General features: G+C 35.9%; 1 protein-coding gene across 4 annotated transcripts in view; it reads right to left on the minus strand.

Moving 5' to 3' along the window:
* Positions 1–24,661, minus strand: part of TRAK2 (trafficking kinesin protein 2) — a 74,507-nt gene that overhangs the window by 4,143 nt on the left and 45,703 nt on the right. For 3 of the 4 annotated variants that reach the window (NM_001428160.1, XM_016950291.4, XM_054679218.2), the window contains 12 exons: positions 19,741–19,817; positions 18,074–18,190; positions 16,842–17,051; positions 16,196–16,274; positions 14,014–14,144; positions 13,498–13,572; positions 11,614–11,751; positions 8,461–8,540; positions 7,959–8,162; positions 6,366–6,664; positions 4,877–5,143; positions 2,765–2,870 (listed from right to left, as the gene is read on the minus strand). In NM_001428160.1, coding sequence (NP_001415089.1) covers positions 2,765–2,870; positions 4,877–5,143; positions 6,366–6,664; positions 7,959–8,162; positions 8,461–8,540; positions 11,614–11,751; positions 13,498–13,572; positions 14,014–14,144; positions 16,196–16,274; positions 16,842–17,051; positions 18,074–18,190; positions 19,741–19,817 — 1,783 coding nt within the window. The remainder of the gene's footprint in view (positions 1–2,764; positions 2,871–4,876; positions 5,144–6,365; positions 6,665–7,958; positions 8,163–8,460; positions 8,541–11,613; positions 11,752–13,497; positions 13,573–14,013; positions 14,145–16,195; positions 16,275–16,841; positions 17,052–18,073; positions 18,191–19,740; positions 19,818–24,661) is intronic. The other variant, XM_016950293.4, reaches the window with a different exon arrangement.

Raw genomic sequence — 24,661 nt, forward strand, 5'->3', positions numbered from 1 at the left:
TAACTGTATGCTGTGGAACAGATCTGGGGAATGAAAATTTTGATGTGATACTTCAATGATTAATTATTTGTAATTCATAACTTAGTAATTAACTTATTAAAAGGTATTTCTTTTCAGTGGGATATGAAAGGTATTGCTGTACTCTTAGATAACTTTACTCTTAAATTTTAACTCTAAAATGTACATCTGTAGAAATACAATTAAATTTTATGATAGAAGGCAAAGAAATTTGAAGATTAAGGAAAGTAATCTTTAGAATGTTTATTCATATATCCATTCCATAAAGTGAGATACATTGAGACAATAATCCATGGGTAAACAGTTTACCAACTTTTAAAAAAATACAATCTTTCACAATTAAACATGAAAACTCTTCTGGGAGAAGTTTCTTTCTTTTTAATCTTTTAATTTTTATTTCATTGAGAAATAATAAACTTCTAATTGTTAAATTTCATTTTCTCAAGAAATGTTAATTTCAAACAATAATGGTATAAAAATATCCATAGGATGAATTTTTCTCAACCTTGACCTGAAACATGTGTTTTTAGGAAATTAAAAATAACTAATAGCTTTGACAACTATTCAGTAATACTTCTTCAGTATTACTTCAGTATTCAGTAATACTACTGAATATACAGAAGTGAAGGTGAGCTTGTGCAGAGGACTGGCCCTGTAAATCTTGCAGTTTGGCTAACTCCGGGTATATAGCCCCAGCTGGGTTATTAGTTGTCTGCCCTAGGACCAGTCACCTCAACCTTCCATGCCTCGGTTTACTCTACACAATACATACTTGCCTTGCCTACTTTTACAATAATCAAATGAGAAAATTCTTATTCTATGCTTAGTCAAAAAGAAAAACTAACAAATCATGTACTTGAGGAAACAGTGATGAAATAGAGATGGTACTTCTTTAGCCAATTTCCCCGCAAAACAAATGTTACCAGTATTTAATAGATCAACTTTCACTTCAACACAAAATACTCAATATATTAAATATCAAGATATCAAAAATTTTAAAGATTATGAACAAAATGTAAGCTTAAAATTAACAAAGTTTCTAAAGCACCAACTTGTATAGGAACAGCAAAATTCAAATGAGTTTGACTCCCTGGTCAAACCAGTCCAACTAAAAGCCTCTGATATGGAACAGTCTATATATTGTATTCCCAGTCTCTAAATCTCCCTATTTCTACTAGACTCTAGAACTGCCTGTCCTTACCCAAACGGTACACTTCATATAATGGCATCAACCTGTATTAAGAGTCTCCTCAAGAACCAATTTTGTAAAACTTGTTATCTTGATGACTATAAGAACAATGTAGAAAAAAATGCAGATTTTTTTTGTTACAGACTTTATTGGGATCTTTAGTGGATATCATCCAAATGCTTCCCTATATAATCCATTTGTTTCTATTTTATAGACATGGTGGATCATAATCTTATTTCCCTCCACACTGGCAGCTAGAAAGTTAAGACTCAAATACATGGCTAACCTTAGCAAGCTAACATGGCTAACATAAGACTTTATGGTACAATTTGCACACTAGCTTTATTTTTTTACCCATTTTATATCCTTACTCTTGATTCCCCTTTGCAACATCTTTCTTTTCTACTTCTAGTTAACATTATTATTTAATGCACTTAAAGTAATTATAGTAGTTATCTTTGGTAAATATAAAGGAACAGGCAACAAACACATCAGTAACTGTACACTGTTACATGTTCTACATATCTTTAAAAGCTACCTTAGATCCTTTTGGGAATTGTTAGGATGGAAATGGCATCAATATGGCTTAATAAGGGACTATAAATTAGAATATTCAAGTTCTAGCCTATGTAGTAAATAATTTGGCCTTGCCCAGAGAGGTCTGGCCTTTGCCCTCTGCTACTTGGAGGCAATCTATGTCACAACTAATAGGAGTGTCTTTGGCTAGAGTGGAGGCTGATCACACTAAATCTTAGGGTGAGCCAGGCCACACCCAGTAGTCTTAGGGTGAGGAATGGCCATGCCAAAAAGACCAACCACGTGATTTAGGGTAGGGCCTTTGAGTCATGCAGTATCAGTTGGCCAGAAGACTGAGTTCAACTCTGTTGAACTGAGTTCAATCAATCATACCTACACAATGAAGCCTCAATACAGACTGTAAACACTAATACTTGGGTGAACTTCCCTGGTTGGTAATATTCTGTGTGTACTGCCACATATCAATACCAGGAGAGTAATGAATCCTAAGGACACGTGTAGAATTCTCCAAGACTCTGCCCTATGCCTTTCTTCCTTTGGATAATTTTAACCTGTATTCTTTCCTTGTAATACAGTAGCCACAAGTATAACAACTTGCTGTGAGTTCTGTGAGATCTTCTAGCAAATTACTGAACCTGAAAGTGGTTTTGGGAACCCTCTGCACTTGCAGGTGTCAGAAGTGAAGGTGAGCTTGTGCAGAGGACTGGCCCTGTAAATCTTGCAGTTTGGCTAACTCTGGGTATATTGCCCCAGCTGCGTTATTTATTAGTTGTCTGCCCTAGGACCAGTCACCTCAACCTTCCATGCCTCAGTTTACTTTACACAATACATACTCACTTGCCCTGCCTACTTTTATAATAATCAAATGAGAAAATGCAATGTGAAAATATTCTAAAGACACATTATCACAGAACATTAATTAACATTCTGGAAATTAAAATGAAGGTAATTTTTAAAAGAAATTCATGAAAATATAGCTGAGGAAAGAAGTGAGGCCCCAGATTTCCCAAGCACTCTTACCTGGGGGTAACCTGAGTGATGTCAGAGGGATGTAATATTCTACAGGTGGTGAAAGTGAATGTTGAGTTTGTGCATGACAGGCACTTTCCTGGGTTGGCGGTTGCAACTGAAATAGATTTTTAGGGAGCAAATACAAGATTGAAAGACTAGATTAATAATGTAAAAAGCTCATCATTATTTATTAATAATATAGCATTTATCAAGTACCTTTTGTATTAAAAATCCCCAAATCTGGAAATGAAATAAATATACGTAAAGATTGTACTAGTATCAACTGGTTAGTATATAGGTGAATCCAATACTTTAAAACTGTAAAGCAAAAGGCATAAATAAAGATTAGAAATGAGAAAAGAAAACTGAAAAAATACATTAAAAAAATCAAGATCTAGTATCCAAATGATTCAGCCAAATTTATCTACTCTAGTGGTTCTCAAAGTGTGGTCTGCAGACTCTGTGGGAGTCTACATGTCAAAGCTACTTTCATAGTAATGGTAAGACAGAGGCCTTTTCTTTTTGACTGGGTTGACATTTGCACTGCTGGTGCAAAAGCAATGGAAGGCAAAATTGATGGCTCCTCAGCACAAACAAGGCAATATCACCAAGTTGTACTAGTCTTCTTTATTGTTATGCACTTGGTATTTTTTAAAAAGCTATATTCACTTAAGAATGTCCGTGAAGTAGCAGTAAAAATTATCTATTAAATTTTGGATCTTGGCCCTTGAGTCTTTTTCCTGTTCTGTGTGATGAAAAATGTGAAGGATGTATTAAGCACTCTTGCTGCACACTGAGATACAGTGGTTATCTAGAGGAAAACACTTGTGCAACTGATTTGAAATTTTCTCATGGAATACCATTTTTACTTGAAAGAACTAACGGACAAACTATAGTAATTCAGACTTGGGTGAAAGACAGACATGTTAAAAATGAATGAAGTGAGCCTGTCCTTCAAGAAAAACAGCTAACAAAATGTGAGCTTTCAAGAAAAAGTTAGTTTTGGAAAACTCGTATCCACCACTGAAAGCATGAACATCCTTGAAGACTTTTCTGATGAGTAGGTGGTGATATTAATATGATTTTAATATTTTTACGTAATAAAATATGCCAATATTTGGAAAATCTGCATAACTCCATGAACCAATCAACATTTTCTAAATGACCAACGCATGATCTTAAAAATCAAGCATGGCTCAAAGATATATTCAAAATGTAGGATATGACCAATGCATTTAATTTAATTTTTTTTTTTTTTTAAGTAAAGACAGGGTTTCACCATGTTGGCCAGGCTGGTCTCAAACTCCTGACCTCAGGTGACTGCCCACCTCGATCTCCCAAAGTGCTGGGATTACAGGTGTGAGCTACCACACCCAGCCTGACCAATGCATTTTAATGTTAACAAAGTAATGAAAAGTTCATTGTTAGGGTTTCAGATCTCACATTGCTACAAACATTCAAGAAACTACTACTTACCTGGTTTTAGTGTAATATCAAAAAATAGCTACACATATCTGAAAAGACTATTAAAACACTCTTTCCAACTGCATGTTTGTGCCTGGCTGCATTTCCTTCATATTGTTCAACTGAAACAACATATTGCAATAGACTGAAGGCAGATGCTGATAATGAGAATAAAGCTATTTTGTATTAAGTCAAAAATTAGAGACTTGCACAACTGTTTTTCTCACTATGTAAAAAAATTAGTTATTTTTCATTAAACATATTTGTGTAACACAATTATTTTAAATGAGTTAATACATATTTTTATGGTTTCTCAGTTTTGATTTATGATATATTAAATGTCAATAGATATAACCTGCACAGATAGGCTCTCTGGAATTCTCAATGATTTTTTAGAGTATAAAGAGTTTCTGAGCCCAAAAGGTTTGTGAACCACTGACTTGAATTCATCCAGCTCTCTACCCAATCTACTAACGCAGGCTGGCTAAGATAAAGTGGAGAGAATTAGGAATGCCACTAATGCTATAGATTTTCATTATCTGATATCCAAGATTAAGTACCCTCCAGTGAGCAGAGGTAGCCAGCTGACTGTCTAGTAAGTCAGAACGCAAAGTACTTCTGGTTATTATACCATATTCAACCAGACACTCTTCTCACCTGTAACTGGTCCACCTGCTGAAGTAATGGGTGGCAGGAAGATCCCCGTTACTGGCTTGGATGTTGAAAGTTTCTCTTCCACTTCAAGAGGTTGCTGAACCTGAAAAGTAATACCCTCCTCTTCATCCTCTTCTAAATCTGAGATGTGATAAATAGCATCCCTGGGCAACTGGGTAAAGCCTTTAGTAATGACACCTGGTCGTGGATCAAGGATGGTTCCCAAGTTTGGTTGAGCAAGCTGCTGCCAGTGATACAGAGTTTGTGATCCTGAATATGCAAAACAAAGGAGGGGGAAAAGGCATGTTTTACATTTCCCACAAATCTTAAAACACAAGCTAAAATTATATGTGTAATAATAATAACGACAGCAATAAAACTATTTATTTGGTGTTAATAATTTGGTAAAAGCTGCAAATTAAAGTTTTCAGTGGAAGATGACAAGATGTCGAAGGTATGAGTCATAATCTGTTTTAATAGTTAACTTTGAGGACACCTAAAGGGGTGAAAAAAGCCCCAAGGAGACACCCTTAATAGGAAGGGAGCTTAGCTGCTGAAGCAGTGATGGAAGATATGTGCCTAAGAGGTGGGCTGTATTTTCCCAGGTGACAAAAAAGTCAATACTTCTCTGGCCTGGAACTATGCCTATGAAGGTGAAAGTCAAAAGCCAGGCTCCCAGGGAGAATAGGAAAATGAAGAAGATAATGAAAAGGAGGATATGTTCTACTGGTTCCAGGCTACAGAACCCTGGTGAATGATCATCCCAAGTAATTGCACCAGATGCAATGTCTAATTATGTCACTGTAGTCATTTCATCCTAAAAATGGCAACTCCAACAAATATATGCACTGATCATTAATGAATACAACTAAGTTATAAAATCTTTGAGTTTGAGGGGTCTTTATAAGTTACATACTCAAAATTTCATTTAATGCAGAACTCTTTTAGGATAATATCAGAGAATCATTCAATGATTGTCACTGTTCCAGAAAATGAAGGAATTTATTTTGAATTCAAGCTCTTTCTTAGGAGAGTATAGAAACTGAACTGAAAAAAGGAAAAATACAGGTACACACACACCTCTAAGTCAATTATACTTTTGGGTAAAAAACTCTTTTGAAAAGGAAGGTGGAGATGAATTATTATCTCTAGATCATTATCATTTATCATATCTTATTCATCTAACCATGGAAACTGCTGTCAATGATATTCCTTAGCAAAGGACAGAAAAAGATTACTCCTCTTCCCTGCTCACGTTTATATTAAAAAACATCAGAAGGGAACTGCTGGCTGATGATTCAGAGAATGCAACTCTCTTCATTCATTAATTTTCCACAAAGTACTACAGTCTTGCCACCCAAACAGCAAGATTAAGGGATAAAAAGATCATCTGTACATAATGTTCCTATAATTAAGACACAAATCTCAATTCCAGGGAAAGGAACTTCCAGTAAGTCACATGGCTTAGTAAGGGCCCTTACTGATTTATTACCTTCAAGGGGCTTGACAATTTGTAATTTTTCTGGCATAAAACCTCGAAGGCAACTGGCACTGCTGAGGTCTGTGATCTCTGACTGGGTGGTGCAGAGAGAGGCAAGGCTCTCTGTTGGGGTGACACAGCCACTAACTCCTTCCTTCTGGTCTGCCAGAACCTGGATCTTCCGCTGCCATTCTTCTGCAAAGAACTGCTTCTCACTTAAATAGTTTTGTCGACGCAAGCTAAGGCGATGCAGTGCTGTAGCCAAATCACTATCTCCTGAGGGTCCTGGTTGGCCCATCTTCTGGGAGCTCCTATAGGAAAATCGCGTTCACTGATTAGATCTTGAGGATCATCAGCATGACCCAGACCTCTCCTTTCTATAATGGTAAGCATTCAAGAGACTGATATTAAAAACATGGTATTTTCCTAGATACCTGGAATATAGAAGTAATAACAACAAACCAAAATCACCAACAACACTATATATCATTTTTACAGATCATTGCAAATGACTTGAAAGGCAAGATAATACTTTATTGATATTCTGTGTTTTCTGAATTTTCTATTTCATTTAATTTATGAAACTACACATTCAACCATAAATTCATATTAGGTGGTCACAAAAGTAAATATTATATTTTGCTGAATCTGTATCATAGATTGCAAGAGGTACCATTATTTTATGTATCATAAAGAAGGAAAAAAACGCTACTGATTAAACTAAGGCATACTATCAGTTACAAAACATAATAATTTAAAAAATATTAAAATATGAAAAAAATTTGCTTTGGGTCACAGAATCACCCATCAACACTGCAGAACATTTAAAAGAAAACAACAAAATTTGTATATAATACTGCATTTTTATAGTTCTCTGATGCCCATTTTTTGACTTCAACACTTTTGAAACTGGAAGCTATCTTATAATTGATATCAAATGGAAGAGCAGCAAGCTGAGTTGTGGGTACTCTGGGATACTGGGGTATAAATCCACATAAATGTGTTTCAGATCTTCTCCTAAGATAATTGTGTAACAGTGAGGCAGTAAGACACAAAGCTACTGTGGGTGCAGAACACTGCCCAGGACAGACCAGGCAATGCAACTGAAACCTAGTGTGATGAATTTTTATGTTAGGAAACATTTCCCTTTGGTGCCAAACATCTATCTTGCAAAGCTTTCAGCTCACTTTTCAGTAAAGTTGTTTACCTTCTAGTTATATAGAATTCAACGTACTGAATTAATAAAAGGAATGAAAAAAAAATCCAAGTTTAAATAAACAGAAAATCGACAGCACCTCGATGGTCCTCAAGGTGTATTCAAACTTACATTTATCCTAAAAATCACCAAAGCAGTTGAGATTATGAGCACAGATTATGAGAAGGTGTCATCCGATGTATTCATGCTAGTGACCAAACAGATTCAAAAAAATTTGACTTTGGCATGATCTGTCTCATGAATAATGATACAAGGCATCATAAGTGAAGGAAAACTGACAGTTCCAGAACCTTCTTGGGACAGTAGAGTAATGCTGGAATGTGCATATGTGAATCTGGTGCGGCAATGTGAAAACAAATGCAGAATCACTGTTATCATCGGATTCCTACCCTGCAACCTCCTCTGAGCTGCTCCCCTGGTTCAGGAGTGATTTGTCCTCTGTTTGCTGAAGACCAGACTCAAAAGGTTTTGCTGTCATGATGACACTTGAACGGTTGGAGCCTGGAATGGGTAACAGAGCTGGGAATGAGATAGAGCGGCCCCGTGTGTCATTGGCAATCCTGACGGTATCAAATACCCGCTTCTGTTGGGCTCTGTCAAAAAAGGAAGTGTTCGTTATTATCACTGCTAGCCACTAAAGCATCTACAGAAGAGACATGTATGTGCAGTCCATCAGAAATAAAGCCACCCTGAGGAGCTATTTAGGAGAAATCATCAGAAAATAAGCTTTCAAACAAGAGAACTCTCTCACAAAAAAAGGACACTGTGAGGAAAACACTGAATAGTAAGCAAATTACTACTGAATCTCATAATACTTGCCACTTTGGATTGTGGCTTCTTTTTAATTTCTATTGCAATGATTGAGTAACAACACATGTGACCTGTACTTACTTTTGTTTAAAGAGAGAAGATTCCTCATCCAAACTCAGCTTTTTACGCATAGTCCCCTCAATCTCAGCTGCCAAAGATTCCTAAGAAAAAGAGTTTGAGATTTCTAAAGTGATTGTTGCCCTTAAATTAACAGAGTCTCTACAATCCTATACTTTTGGTTTTATAATAAAATACAAGGAAATAGTCAAGGTTAACATTCAGGCGAAAAAAAGACATTCTGGAAATATAACTTTTAAATAAGAACCAACTACCTTTTCATAATCTTTTCAAATAGGAAAATAGTGGAAAAAGCTGATATGATAAATAGAAAATATATGTGCAGGCACACAAAAACAAAAGGTCTGAAAGGCCATAAACCCAGTGTTGACAGTGATGCTGTGGAGGGTGAGATTTAATGGCATTTAACAATTTTTTTTTTTTGCTTTTCTGTAATTTCTAGCTTTTCTATAATAATCATGTATAGCTGGCCGGGTGCGGTGGCTCACATCTGTAATCCCAGCACTTTGGGAGGCCGAGGTGGGTGGATCACGAGGTCAGGAGATTGAGACCATCCTGGCTAACATGGTGAAACCCTGCCTCTACTAAAAATACAAAAAAATACAAAAAAAAAAAAAAAAAAATTAGCCGGGTGTGCTGGCGGGCGCCTGTAGTCCCAGCTACTCGGGAGGCTGAGGCAGGAGAATGGCGTGAACCCGGGAGGCGGAGCTTTCAGTGAGCTGAGATCGCACCACTGCACTCCAGTCTGGGTGACAGAGCGAGACTCCATCTCAAAAAAAAAAAAAAAAAAAAAAAAAAGTAAAAACAAAAATACCAACAAAAAACAATGTATAGCTTTTATAATATTAAAAAATCACTTAAAAAAAAGAACAAGCAAGCTTCCTCTTCCCCCCAGTCAGGAATGAGGACTAAATCTAGTGTTGACAGTGATTCTGTGGAGGGTGGGATTTAATGGTATTTAACAATTGCTTTTTGCTTTTCTGTAATTTCCAACTTTTCTGTAATAAACATGCATAGCTTTTATAATATTAAAAATCATTAAAAAAAAAGCAAGCTTCCTCTTCCTCTGGTCAGGGATGAGGACTCAACTAATATGGGTGACATGCTCAGTGGGACTGAGCTGAGGATGACCGGAATTGGAGGCAATGGTGTGAACTCATGATTATATATATATATATATATATATATATATATATATATATATATATGGATGAAAACATATATATACACATATATAGTATAGGTATAGGTATGAAATACATATATTTCCTAGTCCTACCTGCTGAGAGGGCCTAGAAGCCACAGTACTCTAGTAGCAATCAATGGGCACACCTAACACCCAGATCTTGGATTTGAAATACAATTCTTCAATAAAAGTAACCAGAGCTCTTTGGAGAAATGGCTGATTCCAGGGCTGAGACAAAAAGTACAAGATCAGCTTAAAGGAGATCCTACTGATCATATCTAGGACAATCTGAATATCCTACATACAGATTGAATATACAACAATGGCTTGTAATCTATTGAATAAAATAGAAATCCATGAGTCCATGACATACCTAAGTGAACAAATGAACAGATAAATGGGACAGGAATGCACTAACTTACAAAAGAAAAATGCCAATTAATAAATGTTGGAAAATGATGAAATTTGAAAATCACCATTTGGCAGTCATCACTGTAATAACTCTGCCAGATAAGAACCATCAATGGGTGCTAAAACTAGTGGGTAATAGTTTGATAAGGAACAGGATACTTAGTCTCAAAGTATCTCTCATAAAATGTTTACTTTGATCACTTGGTTGGGGTAGTATCTGCCGATTTTCATCACTACACGGTGAATTAGTAGTGTTAATTTAATTAACTGTTAATTACCGTTAACTTTACAATGGAAAAAACCAGCAGATTACCTTAACCAAGAGCTCAAAGTTAATTAATACCACCTGCAATGGGCTAAATAGGCATTATGCACCTCTTGAAACCATGCTCTGAGAATATGGCATGACTTCTGCCAAGAATGCATTACTGGAATCTAATCATGAGGATGCATCAGACAATCCTAAACTGAGGACATCCTACAAAAGTCATGAAAGAGAAATAAAGACAGAAGAACTGTCCCAGATGGAAACAACAAAATTCAATGTATCCTTTGAAGGACATTAGTGAGACAACTGGAAAAATTTGAATGGGCTCTGTGGATTAGATGATAATACTGCATAAACATCAACTTCCTGATGCTGATGGTTGTAGTGTGTTTATGTAGGACAGTGTCCTTAAGAGTGTCCAAATGTCCTTGTTTTTAGTAAATACACACTTAAGTACTATGGGGTAATAAGGTATATCAGCAACTTACTGTTAAAATAGCCCAGGGGGAAAGAAAGAGAAAGAGAGATTGAATGATATGGCAAAAGCAATAATATGTTAAAAACTGAAGAATCGATGTGAGGGATATACCAAAGTTCTTTATACTATTCTTGGAACTTTATTCTAAGTTTAAAATTATTTCAAACGTAAAAAACAAAATTATGCCTCCCTATTTTTAAGAAAATCTACTAAAATGTATAGTTTCAGTCTTTTAAAAAAGTTCACAGGATTGCACAGAAGTTTAAGAATCAGATTGTTAAAACAACTCTTTGAACCAACATTACAAATTCTAATATAAACTCAGAAGTTTTTATTAATTTTTTAATCCAAAAATACCATTTATAAATGAATCAAACAAAGATGAATCTTGTTCTCATGAAGCTTACATTCTAACAAGTTAAAAATATCAGGAGACTCAAGATTTATTGAAAGAGGTTTTAGATATTCAAAGCACCATTTCAAGTAAGTGGCAGGCTGTGGGCCTAGGGTAGGATGACCCAAGTTTAACTAGTTCTATGGTACACAGTCCTAAACTGAATTTCCTTAGGGCTCATCTTATGTATTATTGATACAATATATCTGGAAAGTCACCTGTTAGAATAAATAAGAGTATTAAGGAAGATGTCAATATACAAATTAGGGCCTAAATCAATAATTGGAGTCCAGAAACAAGGAAAAATCATATAATCTCTTCTCCAGACGCTTTATACCATCATAAACCATACAACTTTTAGGACAAACTAATCTTAAACAAATTTCTTTAAATACATAGCATCTTTCTTAGTTGCTTACCCCAGTAAAAGCTCCATATGATTGGGAGAAGTAGAGATGAGCAGTAGGGCCAGATCTACTACGAAGTTCCTTTATTTCTTCTTGGGATTCATGTAACATTCCTAGACACTCCATATTCCTGTCTTGTAACTCGTGCAGCTAAAAGAAAGGATGGTAGTGTACTTTATTGCCTTCCCAAAACAACATTAGGGAAAAAAAACCCCGAAACCTTTTGGGATAAGTATTGATTTTACCCAGAGGGCTAGCTAACTTTATGAATATCATTTCAATACAAAGACTAAAACAAACTAAGCAAGAAGAGTATATATATATTGAGCTACCAGAATTAGGGAGGGGTGTCTTGGCCTAAATTATACACGGATGTGACATCCTGAAAGTCTGAAACGTAGCCAGACTACCAGAACTGTCAATTTAATATTGAATGCTTCATACACTTTACAGAGGAAGTATAACAGCTACAGTCAAGTTAGGTTTAGTATAATATTAATCTTTTTAAACATCACTCTGAAGTCCGTAAGTGACAAGATCAAGAGCCTACAAAGTGTTATATACAATGTCAGTGTGCTCAATCCTCCTAAACAAGTAGATTTTCGTGCCTTGTTTCAGAACCTTCTTTACAACTAGATATACACATCTGATAAAAGAGTACATAATTTTCAGAGTATATTTTAACTGTAAAATTTCTTCAAGTGCAGTATATGCCCCAGTTCATCAGAATCACCAGGGTTGAAGATGCTTATTAAAAATGCAGATTCTAGGCTCTCACTCCAGACCACTTGAAGTAGAAGCTCTTGGGATGGTGCCTGGAAATTGCCATTTAAAACTTGCTCTCCGAGGTGATCCTTTCCCCCTCCCTCCTACAAGATATCACTCTGTTGCCCAGGGTTGAGTGCAGTGGTGTGATTATGGCTCACTACAGTCTCAATCTTCTGGGCTTAAGTGATCCTTCTACCTCAGCCTCTCAAATAGCGGGGACCACAGGCGTGCACCACTACACCTAGCTAAGTGTTTGATTGTTTTGTAGAGACAAAGGTTTCCTTATGTTGTACAGGCTGGTCTCAAATTCCTGGGCTCAAGCCATCCTCCCACCTTGGCCTCCCAAAGTGCTGGGATGACAGGCATGAGCTACTGTGCTTGGCTCCAGGTGATACTAATGCGTGCTAAAGAATCACTAAGTTATATTTAATAAATAAAATTTTATGTAGATAGAAAGTAAGAGATTTTTTGCTTCTTCTCCTGACACACCTGCACAAAGATTTACTACTAGAACTTACCTTATTTTAAAAACTGTTGAGCTAGTTTAGGTCGGCTGGTAAAAGAGTGATATACTCCTAAAGAATCTTATAAAGTTGAGGTTTTCCCTATTAATCAAGAAGGATGTTACCACGTTACTAGTTTTAGGGACAGGACTTTTAAAATGCTTTATTCTTTTTCTTTTTTTTTTTTTTGAGACGAAGTCTTGTTTTGTTGCCCAGGCTGGAATGCAGTGGCACATCTGGGCCCACTGCAATCTCTACCTCCTGGGTTCCAGTGATTCTCCTGCCTCAGCCTCCTGGGTAGCTGGGATTACAGATGCCCACCACCATGCCCAGCTAATTTTTGTATTTTTTATTAGTGATGGGGTTTCACCATGTTGGCCAGGCTGGTCTTGAACTCCTGACCTCAGGTGATCCACCCACCTCGGCCTCCCAAAGTGCTGGGATTACAGGCGTGAGCCACCACACCCAGCCAAAATGCTTTACTTCTTAGATCTCATATCATCTTAACCTTTTGTTGTTGTTTTTTAAATCTGGTAATTCCCCTTTAATAATTCTTATTCATGAAGATGAAAGAAACTAGTCACTCTTTCCCCTCCTGAATTACACAAGATAAAGATTTCATTACCTCCATTGTCAGTTGTCGTTGGGCATCTTTGGAAGCTTGCAGGTGAAGTTTTAGTTCTTCCTTCTCAATCACATGCTAACAACATATTAAAAAAGACATGTGAAGCCTTTCCAAGTAAAATATAGCTATTCTCTTTCTTATAAAGACATGTGAAGAATTTCTCTCTGGGGTATCATCTTAAAGCCTACAAAAAGCTAACCTTTCAAAAGCTAAATAAGACAGGCATTCGAATACAAAATCTATCAAGGTGTTCAGAGGACAATGGGCATGCGTCAATAATTTACACCACTTTCTGAGGAAGCACTAACCCCATTTTACAAAGAGAAATAGTGACTTGAAAGTATTTATTCATGATATCTTATATGACATAAAGATGATTAAAACAGCAATCAGATCAGGGCATTTTAAAAGGGCAGGGACAATGTTTATTTTGTTTATTGTATCTAGCACTTAGCATGGTGCAAGATACTATGTCAGTGCTTAACAAATATCTGTTGAATGAATGAATAAACCTACTTCTTTAAGTTTATGCTGAAGGTCTACAATCTGTGACAAAAGAGAGGAAATCTCTTCTTGGTATCGAATCAGCTCATCACTCTTCCCTGACAATTCTTCAGTCATTCTGGACATCTGAGCATTTGTTTCACCTTGGAAGCAAAAAAAATTTTTTTTAATTAATACAAATGTAGAGAAGGAGTTGGCAAACTATGACTTGTGAGCTAAATCTTGTTTTATAACAAGCACTGGACTGTCGTGAATAGATTTTTCTCTAACATAAAAAAAAATCCAGAGAAACCAATAGAGAAAAATAAAAGTTCTTCTGAAATAGGCAAATGCTGGGAACAGAATAGGAGACAATGAAGCTAAAAAGAGAGACGACTTATAAAGGCAAGCAGGCTAAAGGTTTTGCTTCAATCGTTTTCTTTATGAAAATGATATTTGCTCAATCTTTTTCTTTATGAAGGAAAGAAGGCTGAAAGGAGGGCAAGTGCAAAGAGATAATCTCATTCATTTCTTTGAGAACTCTTTAGGGACATAAAATCCCACAAGCAATGAAAATTAATCTTAACAAATCTAACAAAGGAACATTTCCAGAATGGAACAGTCACAATCTATAACAGAATGTGATAAAGCTATGGAAATGCTTCTGTAGGAGACAGACTTTCTGGCATACCCCTTTCAGGGATATGTGGCAAACTGAGTAAAGCCTCTAGAGCAATTGTTATAGCCTGGCCTTCTTACATGCACATAAAATAGAGCCTTTAGAATTCCACTAGGAATTTATTCACTATCTCATATGAAAAATTTGATATGTAAATACAAGCAGAAAAGCTACTTCTCAGTGTCATGTAAAGCTATTTTGAAATTGACAGACAGCCTCTAATATTTCAAAGGATGGCAATACGCAGGCAGGAGATCTGGATCTGAGAGCTCTTGGGCAAATCATTTCCTGTATTTTAAAGTGTAAAAGGTGGGTAATGTATTCATGGTGGAGGAGAAAATTCAATTTACATTCCTTCTGGTTCTCTAGTATTCTGCTATTCTAAGATATCACATTTTGAAGCCCATAGCCCAAATGAATTGATGTGATATTTTCATATCATTGCTTTCAATGTAAAAGGCTATATACAGTAGTCCCCTCTTATCTGTCGGGAATACATTCCATGACCTGCAGTGGATACCTGAAACCACAGATAGTACTGAACTCTATACTGTATATATTATGTGTTTTCCTACAAATAAATACCGATGATAAAGCTTAATTTATAAATTAGGCACAGTAAGAGATTAATAACTAATAATAAAATAATTATAACAATATATCAGCACACTTTGGGGCCATTACTAAGTATAATAAGGGTTACCTGAACACAAGTACTGCAATATTGCGATAGCTGACCTGGTATCTGACAGCTACTAAGAGATGGTTACTAAGTGACTGAAAGCAGGTAGTATATACTGCGTGGAGATATTGGACAACGGATGATTCACATCCTGGGAGGTATGGAGTAGGATGGCACAACATTTCATCACGCTACTCAGAATGGTTCGCGATTTAAAACTCACAAATTGTTTATTTCTGGAATGTTTGATTTAATATTTTCAGACTGCAGTTGGCCACGGTTAACAGAAACAAAGAGAAGTGAAACTGCAGGTAAGGGACAACTGTTGTATTTATGGAGAAATTAAATTTATCTTTCTCCAGTGAAGCCAATCTTTTTCCAACTGACTTGTTTTAAAAAATTGGTTAACATTACCTCAAACTAAAACATACTCCTTTAAAGAAACATAACTGGCACTTTATACTCATTGATTGTTAGGTTTTATGCCATCATTTAAGCCCTGGCTCTGCCACTTACCAGTTTTCTGACTTTGGCAAATCATCTTCCTCTATAGGACTATTTCCTCGTCAACAATATGAGAGCTTTGGTTCCTTTCACTCTAACATGCTATAACTTACTTACGAAACATAGGTCTGTAATGATAATTGCAATTTGAAACAAATATATTTCTTAAAAATACATATGGTATCTTATTTAGGGTTGTAGGCTCAATGTGATATTCTAAGATTTTCAGTAACCATTTAAAATTGTTTCTTGAGATGCTTCTACTGAAACCAGTGATCTAACTTCCGAGGTGGAGATACCCTACCAAAGAATTGTCCAAAAGGTACAAAAGAGAATATGTTAATACTCACGAAGTTCTTTAACACAGTCGCTGACAAGCTGTTGTTCCTTTTCTTCATAGGTAACAGTTTCTGTCTTTATGTGACAAGCCTTCAAGAAAAAAATCAGTATGTGACAATACCTTCTAGTGATTTTATAGAAATAACTACAAAAACCTTTAATTCTCATTTGAAGACTAAATTTCATCACTTACAAAGGAAAAATCCCAACAACCTGTTCATACATCTCTACCTGGCTCATCCCTGGCCTTGGCTAAAATGATCCTTGCTTAAGTAGGACTTCCTTGATGCCCATACTATACAAGTTCACAGAATATTGTGATTTTCTGAGATAGTTCTTATCACAGTTGTAACTATTTAGTTACTTGTGTAAAAGTTCTTATCACAGTTGTAACTACTTAGTTACTTGTGTAAACTCCACAAGATACATTTTCTATCCTGTGACTTTCACTATTGTACTGTCAACCTGCTACTATCCACTTTTCAGTGGGTTCTAAGAACAATGGAAGGCAAGACAAATACAGCTCCTTGTCCACGACTCTCTAATTGGAATGCCAATAACAAATCCTTACTTATGCCATATTTCACCTCAATAGTACCTGGACCTGAACTTTATAGCCTTTAAAGTAAAGGAAAATGGCAATTAGGTTGAACGTACCTTGGATCGAAGAGCCATATTCTCTTCTTCCAGTTCCTTGAGCTTTTCTTGCAGCATTTCCAACTGCAGCAACCCTTGAGATAAGCTAAAGGACTCATTGAACCGAAGAGGTGTAGAACAGCTGGAATCAGTTTCACTTTCTTCAGAAGCGATGGAGACGATTCGAAGTAACTCATCTTTCTTGGATAGCTCATGCTGCAGCTGATTAACCTGTCCATATAAAATGCTTGATTTTAATGTTCTTTATTTTGTATTATTTATAGCAATATAGCTTCTAATTCATGGAACAATTATTTTTCATCACAAAAGAAAATCACAAAATCAGCTGCTAGGTTTTACTGACTAACGCAACAAGTACTAAAAAGAGAATAACAAACCCGAGATACCTCCTAAGTTACAATTTTAGAGCATTAATTCAACAGAACAGCTTTTTTCCATCCTAGGTGAGAAGAAAAGCTAATTTTCTTATTGTATATATATGATAGGAATACAGGAGAAAAATTCACCTAAGATAATAATACATTCATAGTTGAAAACATGACAAAACTGAAGAACCTTCAAAGTATCAGAATAGATCCCTACTTCAAACTCTTATCATAAGGGCTTGTAATTTTAAGATGTATATCACTGTGCATGTCTTCCTAGGAGTACTGATTTTAGTTCTAGGAACAAATAGTTTCAACCTAAAGGCTCAAATGTTATCATCCATAATGCATTCATAAAATACAAACAAAACCAGATAAAAATAACAAGTTACAGAAAATTTGAAATGTAACCATCCAAGTTAATAATAAGTCAGTTCTCACTACAAACGTTTATTGCTATAGAATAAATATATTTTCAAAGTTTCTTTTTACTTTCTTCCTTTGTTTGGTTTTTGAATAAAGATACCAACATATTTGGGTACCTATTTTTTAAAAATAAATTTCAGATAAGATCACACACAAAGTCTACACAAAAGGGTATCGATAGTTTTAATATCTAAGCAGGGTGCCACAGGTATTACGGATACTTAATATAGACTTTAAGTTGACCAAGGTAGTTACGTGAGTTCTCCTCTGTACAATTAACATTTAATTTCTCTACTGATTAGTTTAATGGACACCAACAAAGTCAACAAGTACTGGTGTTATTTATCTATTGCCATCATTTCAGGGACACCTAGGAAAATAAATTTTCAGTTGCATGAAACCTAATTATTTCATACTGCAGACATTTGATCAAAGGCTTACTTGATCAAAGGCTTGTCCCAATTGCTCCTCCAGAGATTCGTTCTGCTCAGATAAGACATGGTTCCGCTTTAAGAGAGCTTGTCCAATTCGAGCAGCGAGTTCCAGATCACGATCCCTCTGTTAAAATACCAAATACACCTTTTCTTTGAGTATAAACAAGGTTAAATGGCAGTTCAGAAATTTTGTGGTCAGTTTTGGTAAAATCAAAAGCAACGTCCTAGAAAGCATCAAGATTCATTCATTCATTAAAATGAATAAACACAGGGTCTGGCACACAGGTAGTGCTTTAAAACGTTGGTCAAATGGATGACCACCACTGTTCTAAATGCAAGAGGACATCTCTTTTCTTGGTATCAAGTGAGATTTATTGATCATCCTAGTAAATTAAGAGTCTAGCAACCCAAACTTTAAACTTACAATTTTGGGGAATTGGAAAATCAACATAGTCTTTAAAAATGAGGATAGGGTCTGTACAGTAAAAGCTCAACAAATATTTGTTGAATGCAATTGTGTATCAAGCATGGTAATGATACAGAATTAGGTATTTAAGATATAGATCAGGTAGGTATGTAAAAAAAGAGTTCCATTTAGGGCAAAGCTTATGTGCATTCAGCAGCTTAGAGGGAAGTGCAGCCAAGAGCTCTGTTGTCAACTGGTTCAAGAATGATGATATGAAATAAAACAGGAGATAAAAGACTGGAAATTCTGAGGCCACAGGATTCTGCCTAGAGTATAGAGAAGAAAGAAGTCTCAAGAAGCTGGTGGTAATGATGCAGGGAAGTCTGTAGAAAAGTCAAGCAATAGGCTTCCACCCAGAGTTATTATTTCTGGGCAGGTAGTGATACTCGCAAAGGCATAGGAATTCCATCTGTGTGGTAGTGGTGAAGACTGTATTCTATAGGATAGAAAACTGTCAATATACATCTCACTGCCTTGTATATGATCTGCTTACAGTAATTATTATATAAATAAAATTAAGCTTCTATCCTTTCTCTCCATAGGCATATGAAAATGGAGGGTTTATCTCCACATTTTTAAGGTTCATTTTAAATAATCGCTAAGTAGCATACATAGAAATCATTCTGGAGAGCTGGGGGGAGAGGAGAGAAGGATGTGTTAAAGAAAGACTGTCTTCCATAAGATCAACTGAAACAGGTACAAAGGGAGACCTCTACTGATTGCCAACTAGAGGAGATACACTATACATATTAAAAATGCCATAGACAAAGTGAGCTCAAATCACAGCCCAAACTAAAAGTAAAAAAGGGGAGATGCTCCAAACTGCAGGTATTGATTTGCAATGATAATGATACTGCTTTCTGAATGGGCAGCTCTGCTGTAGAGTAAGTAACAGCAGGCATTATTTTAAAATGATTTTTTTTTTTTAAGATTAATGCTTTTCTAGGAAGGGGAGGCAAGCCAACACCATTAAATAAATAACTAACTAAAAATCCTCTATAGCATTACAATAATAAACTTATATTATTACAATAATAAACTTCAGGAAACATTCTACTTTGAAATGTCAGTTGTTCCAGTAGCAACAACCTTATACAAAATAACCCAGAGCACGTACAACATTTTCCATTTGATGTGCAAATTTGATAGATTCCAAATGATCCTCAAGTTTTACCTTTTTGTACTGGAGAAAGAAAAGATATTCCTACCTCTGCCAGGAGATGTGTAACCATGTCGATGTCATTGTAAGTTTTGGTCATCTGCTCCACCCTGTCTGTGCCTAGAACTAATATAGTTAAAAACAACTATTTATAGGCTTTAACAATAATGGAAAAATTTAAATATTAATAAGAATTGAGAGATAACAACAACAAAAACCCCAGCCTTTTACAAAAAGTCATTCAGGAGAATAAAAATATATGTGAAAAAAAAGAAATGTTTCATGTATTAGACACTCAAGAAATAGTCCAATCATTACAAACAAAGTGTATACCATACAATAATTAAGAAAGTATCAAATGATCACAAGGCAGTCACATCTTGACTATCTCCTCCTCCCCTGGTAAGACAGGAAGTTTGGCCACTCACTTATGAGAATCTTGGCTGGGAGAATGGATTAAATTACTGATTGCTTTACAGTCTAATCTAAATTAAAGTTACTAAGGGGTATTAGTGAGGGGTTATGCTGTTATAAAGGAATTTAATTGGAATTCTGCTGTGATTATTGTAACCATCTATGATCATCTACCATGTGCGCTAATGTAAACAAGGAACAGGATTTGAAGGACTTTTTCTGGTTCTGTTATGAACCATAATTCCTTTAAGCTTAATTAAAAACCCTTTACCTGTATAAAAATCTTTCTCCCATCTAGGTCTCAGCTATAAAATAAATTGTATGCTACATTATTAGTTGTATAATTCAAGCCTTGTATTTCTGCACTTCACAAGTTCAGGAATTGTCACCGTACCTGGATAATTTAGTTCAAAAGAGAAGGGCAAATATGACTCCAATGATTCCAGTCACACTAAACAGTATCTTAAAGTTAATAATGCATAACAAAAGAGGGCTCTTTTGACTTTGAACATGATATGTTACTGCAGAACATAATTCTGTGTTTGACTTAGACTCTTTTATTATAACTAGTTTGCCTTGAAGTGTGAAAAAGGACAGGGGCTTTGGAGTAGAAAAGCTGAATTCATAAATTTTAGTGAGCTGGAACAAGTCACTTAACCCTTCTGAGATTCAGATAATAAATATGGAGGTGATAACACATCTCATGAGGTTATTAAGAGGATCAAACATGATAATCTACTAAGCAATAAAGTATTCGGTAACTGCTACGTATCATATAACTGTTTATAGTTACTATTCCTTAAACAGAACTGGTAGGTATGAAATGATTCTGACTTTAAATTCTCTGAATTGGCAGTAATTCATAGTTCCATAGTCCCATCTTAACACTTTAGGGTGCCCACGACTGAGTATGAAGGGATATCATTAGATATGTTTTACTTTTATCTGAGCTTATTTTCTCCCTAGCACCACTGACTAAAATGAATCTGGGAATTACCTATAGCTTAATTATTAATAATAGCCTTATTCCTAGTTAAAAGTAAAACAAAGTGCTGGCTTGATGGTATGGGAGATAACTAAAAAAGATTTAAACTGAAAATATAAAAACTTTTCTTAAAACCTAGAAATAAACATTTGTACTCCAAAAGAATTTATATTTACAAATAGAGAAACTAACAATGATTAAACCACAGTGATAAGGGAAGCAGACTTTTGGGCCTAAGGAATAGACACAATATAATTTGATAGCATAGTGGGAACAAAGGATTAAATAATTAAGGCAAATACTTACAGTGAATGGTCTCCTTTACTTCTGGTCTCAATAACAAAATTATGGGAAAAATATAAAATCAATATATCCATGCTCTAAACTAATTACAGAAAACCAGACAATGGTTGTAAACCCAAATGTAATATAGAGCAATGGCTCTTAAGTCCAGATTCCGATTTAATTAATTTCAGGGAGCCCTGTGGCGCTGGTAGTATGCAGAAGATTCCCAGGTGTTGAAAATGACATGGAGCCAGGAATTAAAACCACCAATCTGGGGTTAACACCCAAAGCAAAAATCAGGCATCCTATAGGCTCAGTTAAAATCAGTTTTTATACAACGAGTTTAACAAACACATGACATGACTGACCAGAGTTAAAGATGAAGTGGCAGATTTAACTTGGAGTAAGACCAGTAAGTTAAGGATATAAAAAACAACTGTGAACCACAAGTCATATATGATGAAAGGGGAAGAAAAAAATGAAGGACACAGTAATACAGTAAAGAAATGTTTAGAATAAAATATGTTTTAGTGAGGAGAAATGAAAATATATTTCCTATAAATGCTTACCATCTGTCACAGCATAAAAATTTAAAGCTGAACCTTAAGAAGTTATCTAGTTTAATGATCTCACTTTCTTGTATGAGGAATCTTCTCTGAGAGAAATTATGTGGCACGTTCAAGACCACGAAGAAAGCTATTAGTGGCAAAGCTGGAATTTTAGTATGGAGATGATAATAACGCTCATCTCACAAGGTCATTAGAAAAAACTCAGATGATGTAAGAGTCCAGTAATGAGCTCTTTCCACTGTGCTGCTGTTTCTACCGCAGCCCCACTAAGAACATAAAAAAGACCTTGTCCAATGAAATACCAGCATATACACCTGTGAATGCATGTTATATAATAAAACAGCATAGATCCCAATTTTGCTTTTTAAAGTGTGAGCATATCTGTAAATATCTACATTCAACAGAGCCTGGAAGGATATACATTAAAATGTTAATAGTGGTTATCTCTGGGTAAGGACTATGGCTGATGTGTTTTCTTTTCAGTGTTTTGCCAATTTTCCATAAAGAACAAATGTTATTTTCCAAACAGAAAAAAAAACAAACCCACAAAAACCCAGGAACCTTTGTTAAAAAGTTTCAAAAAGCAAAAATGAACTTTAAAATGCCTAAGTATTTGTTATGGCAAAGAAGTTAGATAGTGCAATCAGAATTTTCAAATTCTTACATCGAATGTGCAACCTAGATACTACCAATCCACAAAGGCTGGGCCTCTTCAATTGCACAGAAAGATGTCAGGCACAAAACAGAAAGGAACAATGGATTTTTCTCTCTGCAGTAGAATCAGTTCTGTCTTCTCTTCCTTAACACAATACTCCTGATAAAGACATGCTGCTTGGAATGATTCCAAAAGTACTCAGGGCAAAACTCTTAAGTGTTTAAAGTCTTGGCATTTAGACATTATAATTAAATGCTTCAAAAACCACAGACTAGTTCTTCACCATAATTCTGGAACCAGGAATGTAGAGATAGCCAAGCAGGTTGTCTTTGTTAAAATCAATCCTATCAAAACCTATTTTCCCGTCAGTTTTCGTTGTTGAAAATATGTTAAATGATACAGAAATTAGCAATGATCCTTGCTTATTTCCAGACATGGACTTTCCTAACTCTCTAAAAAAGTATTTATACATCAGGGAGATGATAGATATTTTTACAGAACAATTTTGCAACTTGGTTTCCAGAGGTTGTTAATTAATGTTCAACATTTTTGGTGTAATGTTTGGAGAATCTAATGTTCCTGAAAATATGGGGTGGGAGTTTAACAAACATAAGCACTTCACTAATCCTTACTTTATGTTCTATCCCTGCATAATTTCACATTAACTAGCTCAATCTCACATTATTTTCAGGATGGGAAACACCAATGATAATCCATTCTAATATCTGTCATTTACATGAGATGGTGCTTGATAGTTCTCTCATATGTCCCTTCTCAAGATCTAAAGTTTTTACCACAACTATTGAATTTCAAAAAGAATTCTAGTCTTGCAGTACTCTCCAACTTTCCCACACCAAAACCAACAAAAACAACAACAAAATAGAAATGAAACACAAACAGTGCCCACATGGCATAGTAAAAGCTACAATAGCTCCTGACACCTACAGGCAGGTCTTGAGGTTTTTAACCCTAAAGCAGTGACCACAGCCCTTGCTGCTACCATACAGCAAACATTTCTGCCTTCAGAATGACTGAGAGAAACTGATGATACACACCATCTAGGGCAGTCTTTCTCAATAGGATTCCAGGGGAGAATCAGGCCCTACAGACCATTTGAATGACAATTTTCTCAATTCTCCCAAGGATTGTACAAAGCTAGTACATGATGCATGGGTGATAAGGTAATCCACTGTATAAACGCTAAGTGTCTTAGGGTATATAGCTTAATTCTCTTGTGGAACCGAAGGAGAGAGCTTATCTAAGGGAAAAATAAATCTGGTAACCTCTATGACTGGGTTTATGGTTAATGCTTCCTGAACTTCATCAGTCATATGTTCTTTTCTGCCAGTACAGGTTAATAATTTTTGAGGGCAGAGCCTGAGGAAAAGTATACCTACCAATTAGAAGTAATAATTTCTATGACCATATTTATCTGCAAAATTATACACTCTCTCCGATTCCTTAATTCTCCAATTAATGTCACTGTGAAATGGCCATTTGCTTTGGTTGGCAATGCTTTGCATCAGTGGTTCTCAAACTTGCGTGTGCATCAGTATCACCAGGAAGACTCTTTAAAACACAGACAGCTATGACTGTCTCACCCCTAGAGTTTCTAATTTTGTAGGTGGAGTAGGGGGCCCAAGAATGTGAATTTCTAACAATTTCTCAAGTGACATTGATTGCAGGGGTCCACAAAGAACAAATAAACTAAAGGGCACTTTCTGTGATGCTTTGTCAAAATAATGACAAACTAAATTCATCCAGATGAAATTTCAGTTTGAAAGTTCTCAGCAATTTAGGCCTGGCGCGGTGGCTCACGCCTGTAATCCCAGCACTCTGGGAGGCCGAAGCGAGCAGATCACAAGATCAGGAGTTCGAGACCAGCCCAACCAACATGGTGAAACCCTGTCTCTACTAAAAATACAAAAATTAGCCGGCATAGTGGCGCCTGCCTATAATCCCAGCTACTCAGGAGGCTGAGGCAGGAGAATTGCTTGAACCCGGGGCAGGCAGAGGTTGCAGTGAGGCGAGATCGTGCCACTGTACTCCAGCCTGGGCAACA

This window comes from Pan troglodytes, chromosome 13 (genome assembly GCF_028858775.2).
Source record: "Pan troglodytes isolate AG18354 chromosome 13, NHGRI_mPanTro3-v2.0_pri, whole genome shotgun sequence".
In the NCBI taxonomy this organism is placed as follows: Eukaryota; Metazoa; Chordata; class Mammalia; order Primates; family Hominidae; genus Pan; species Pan troglodytes.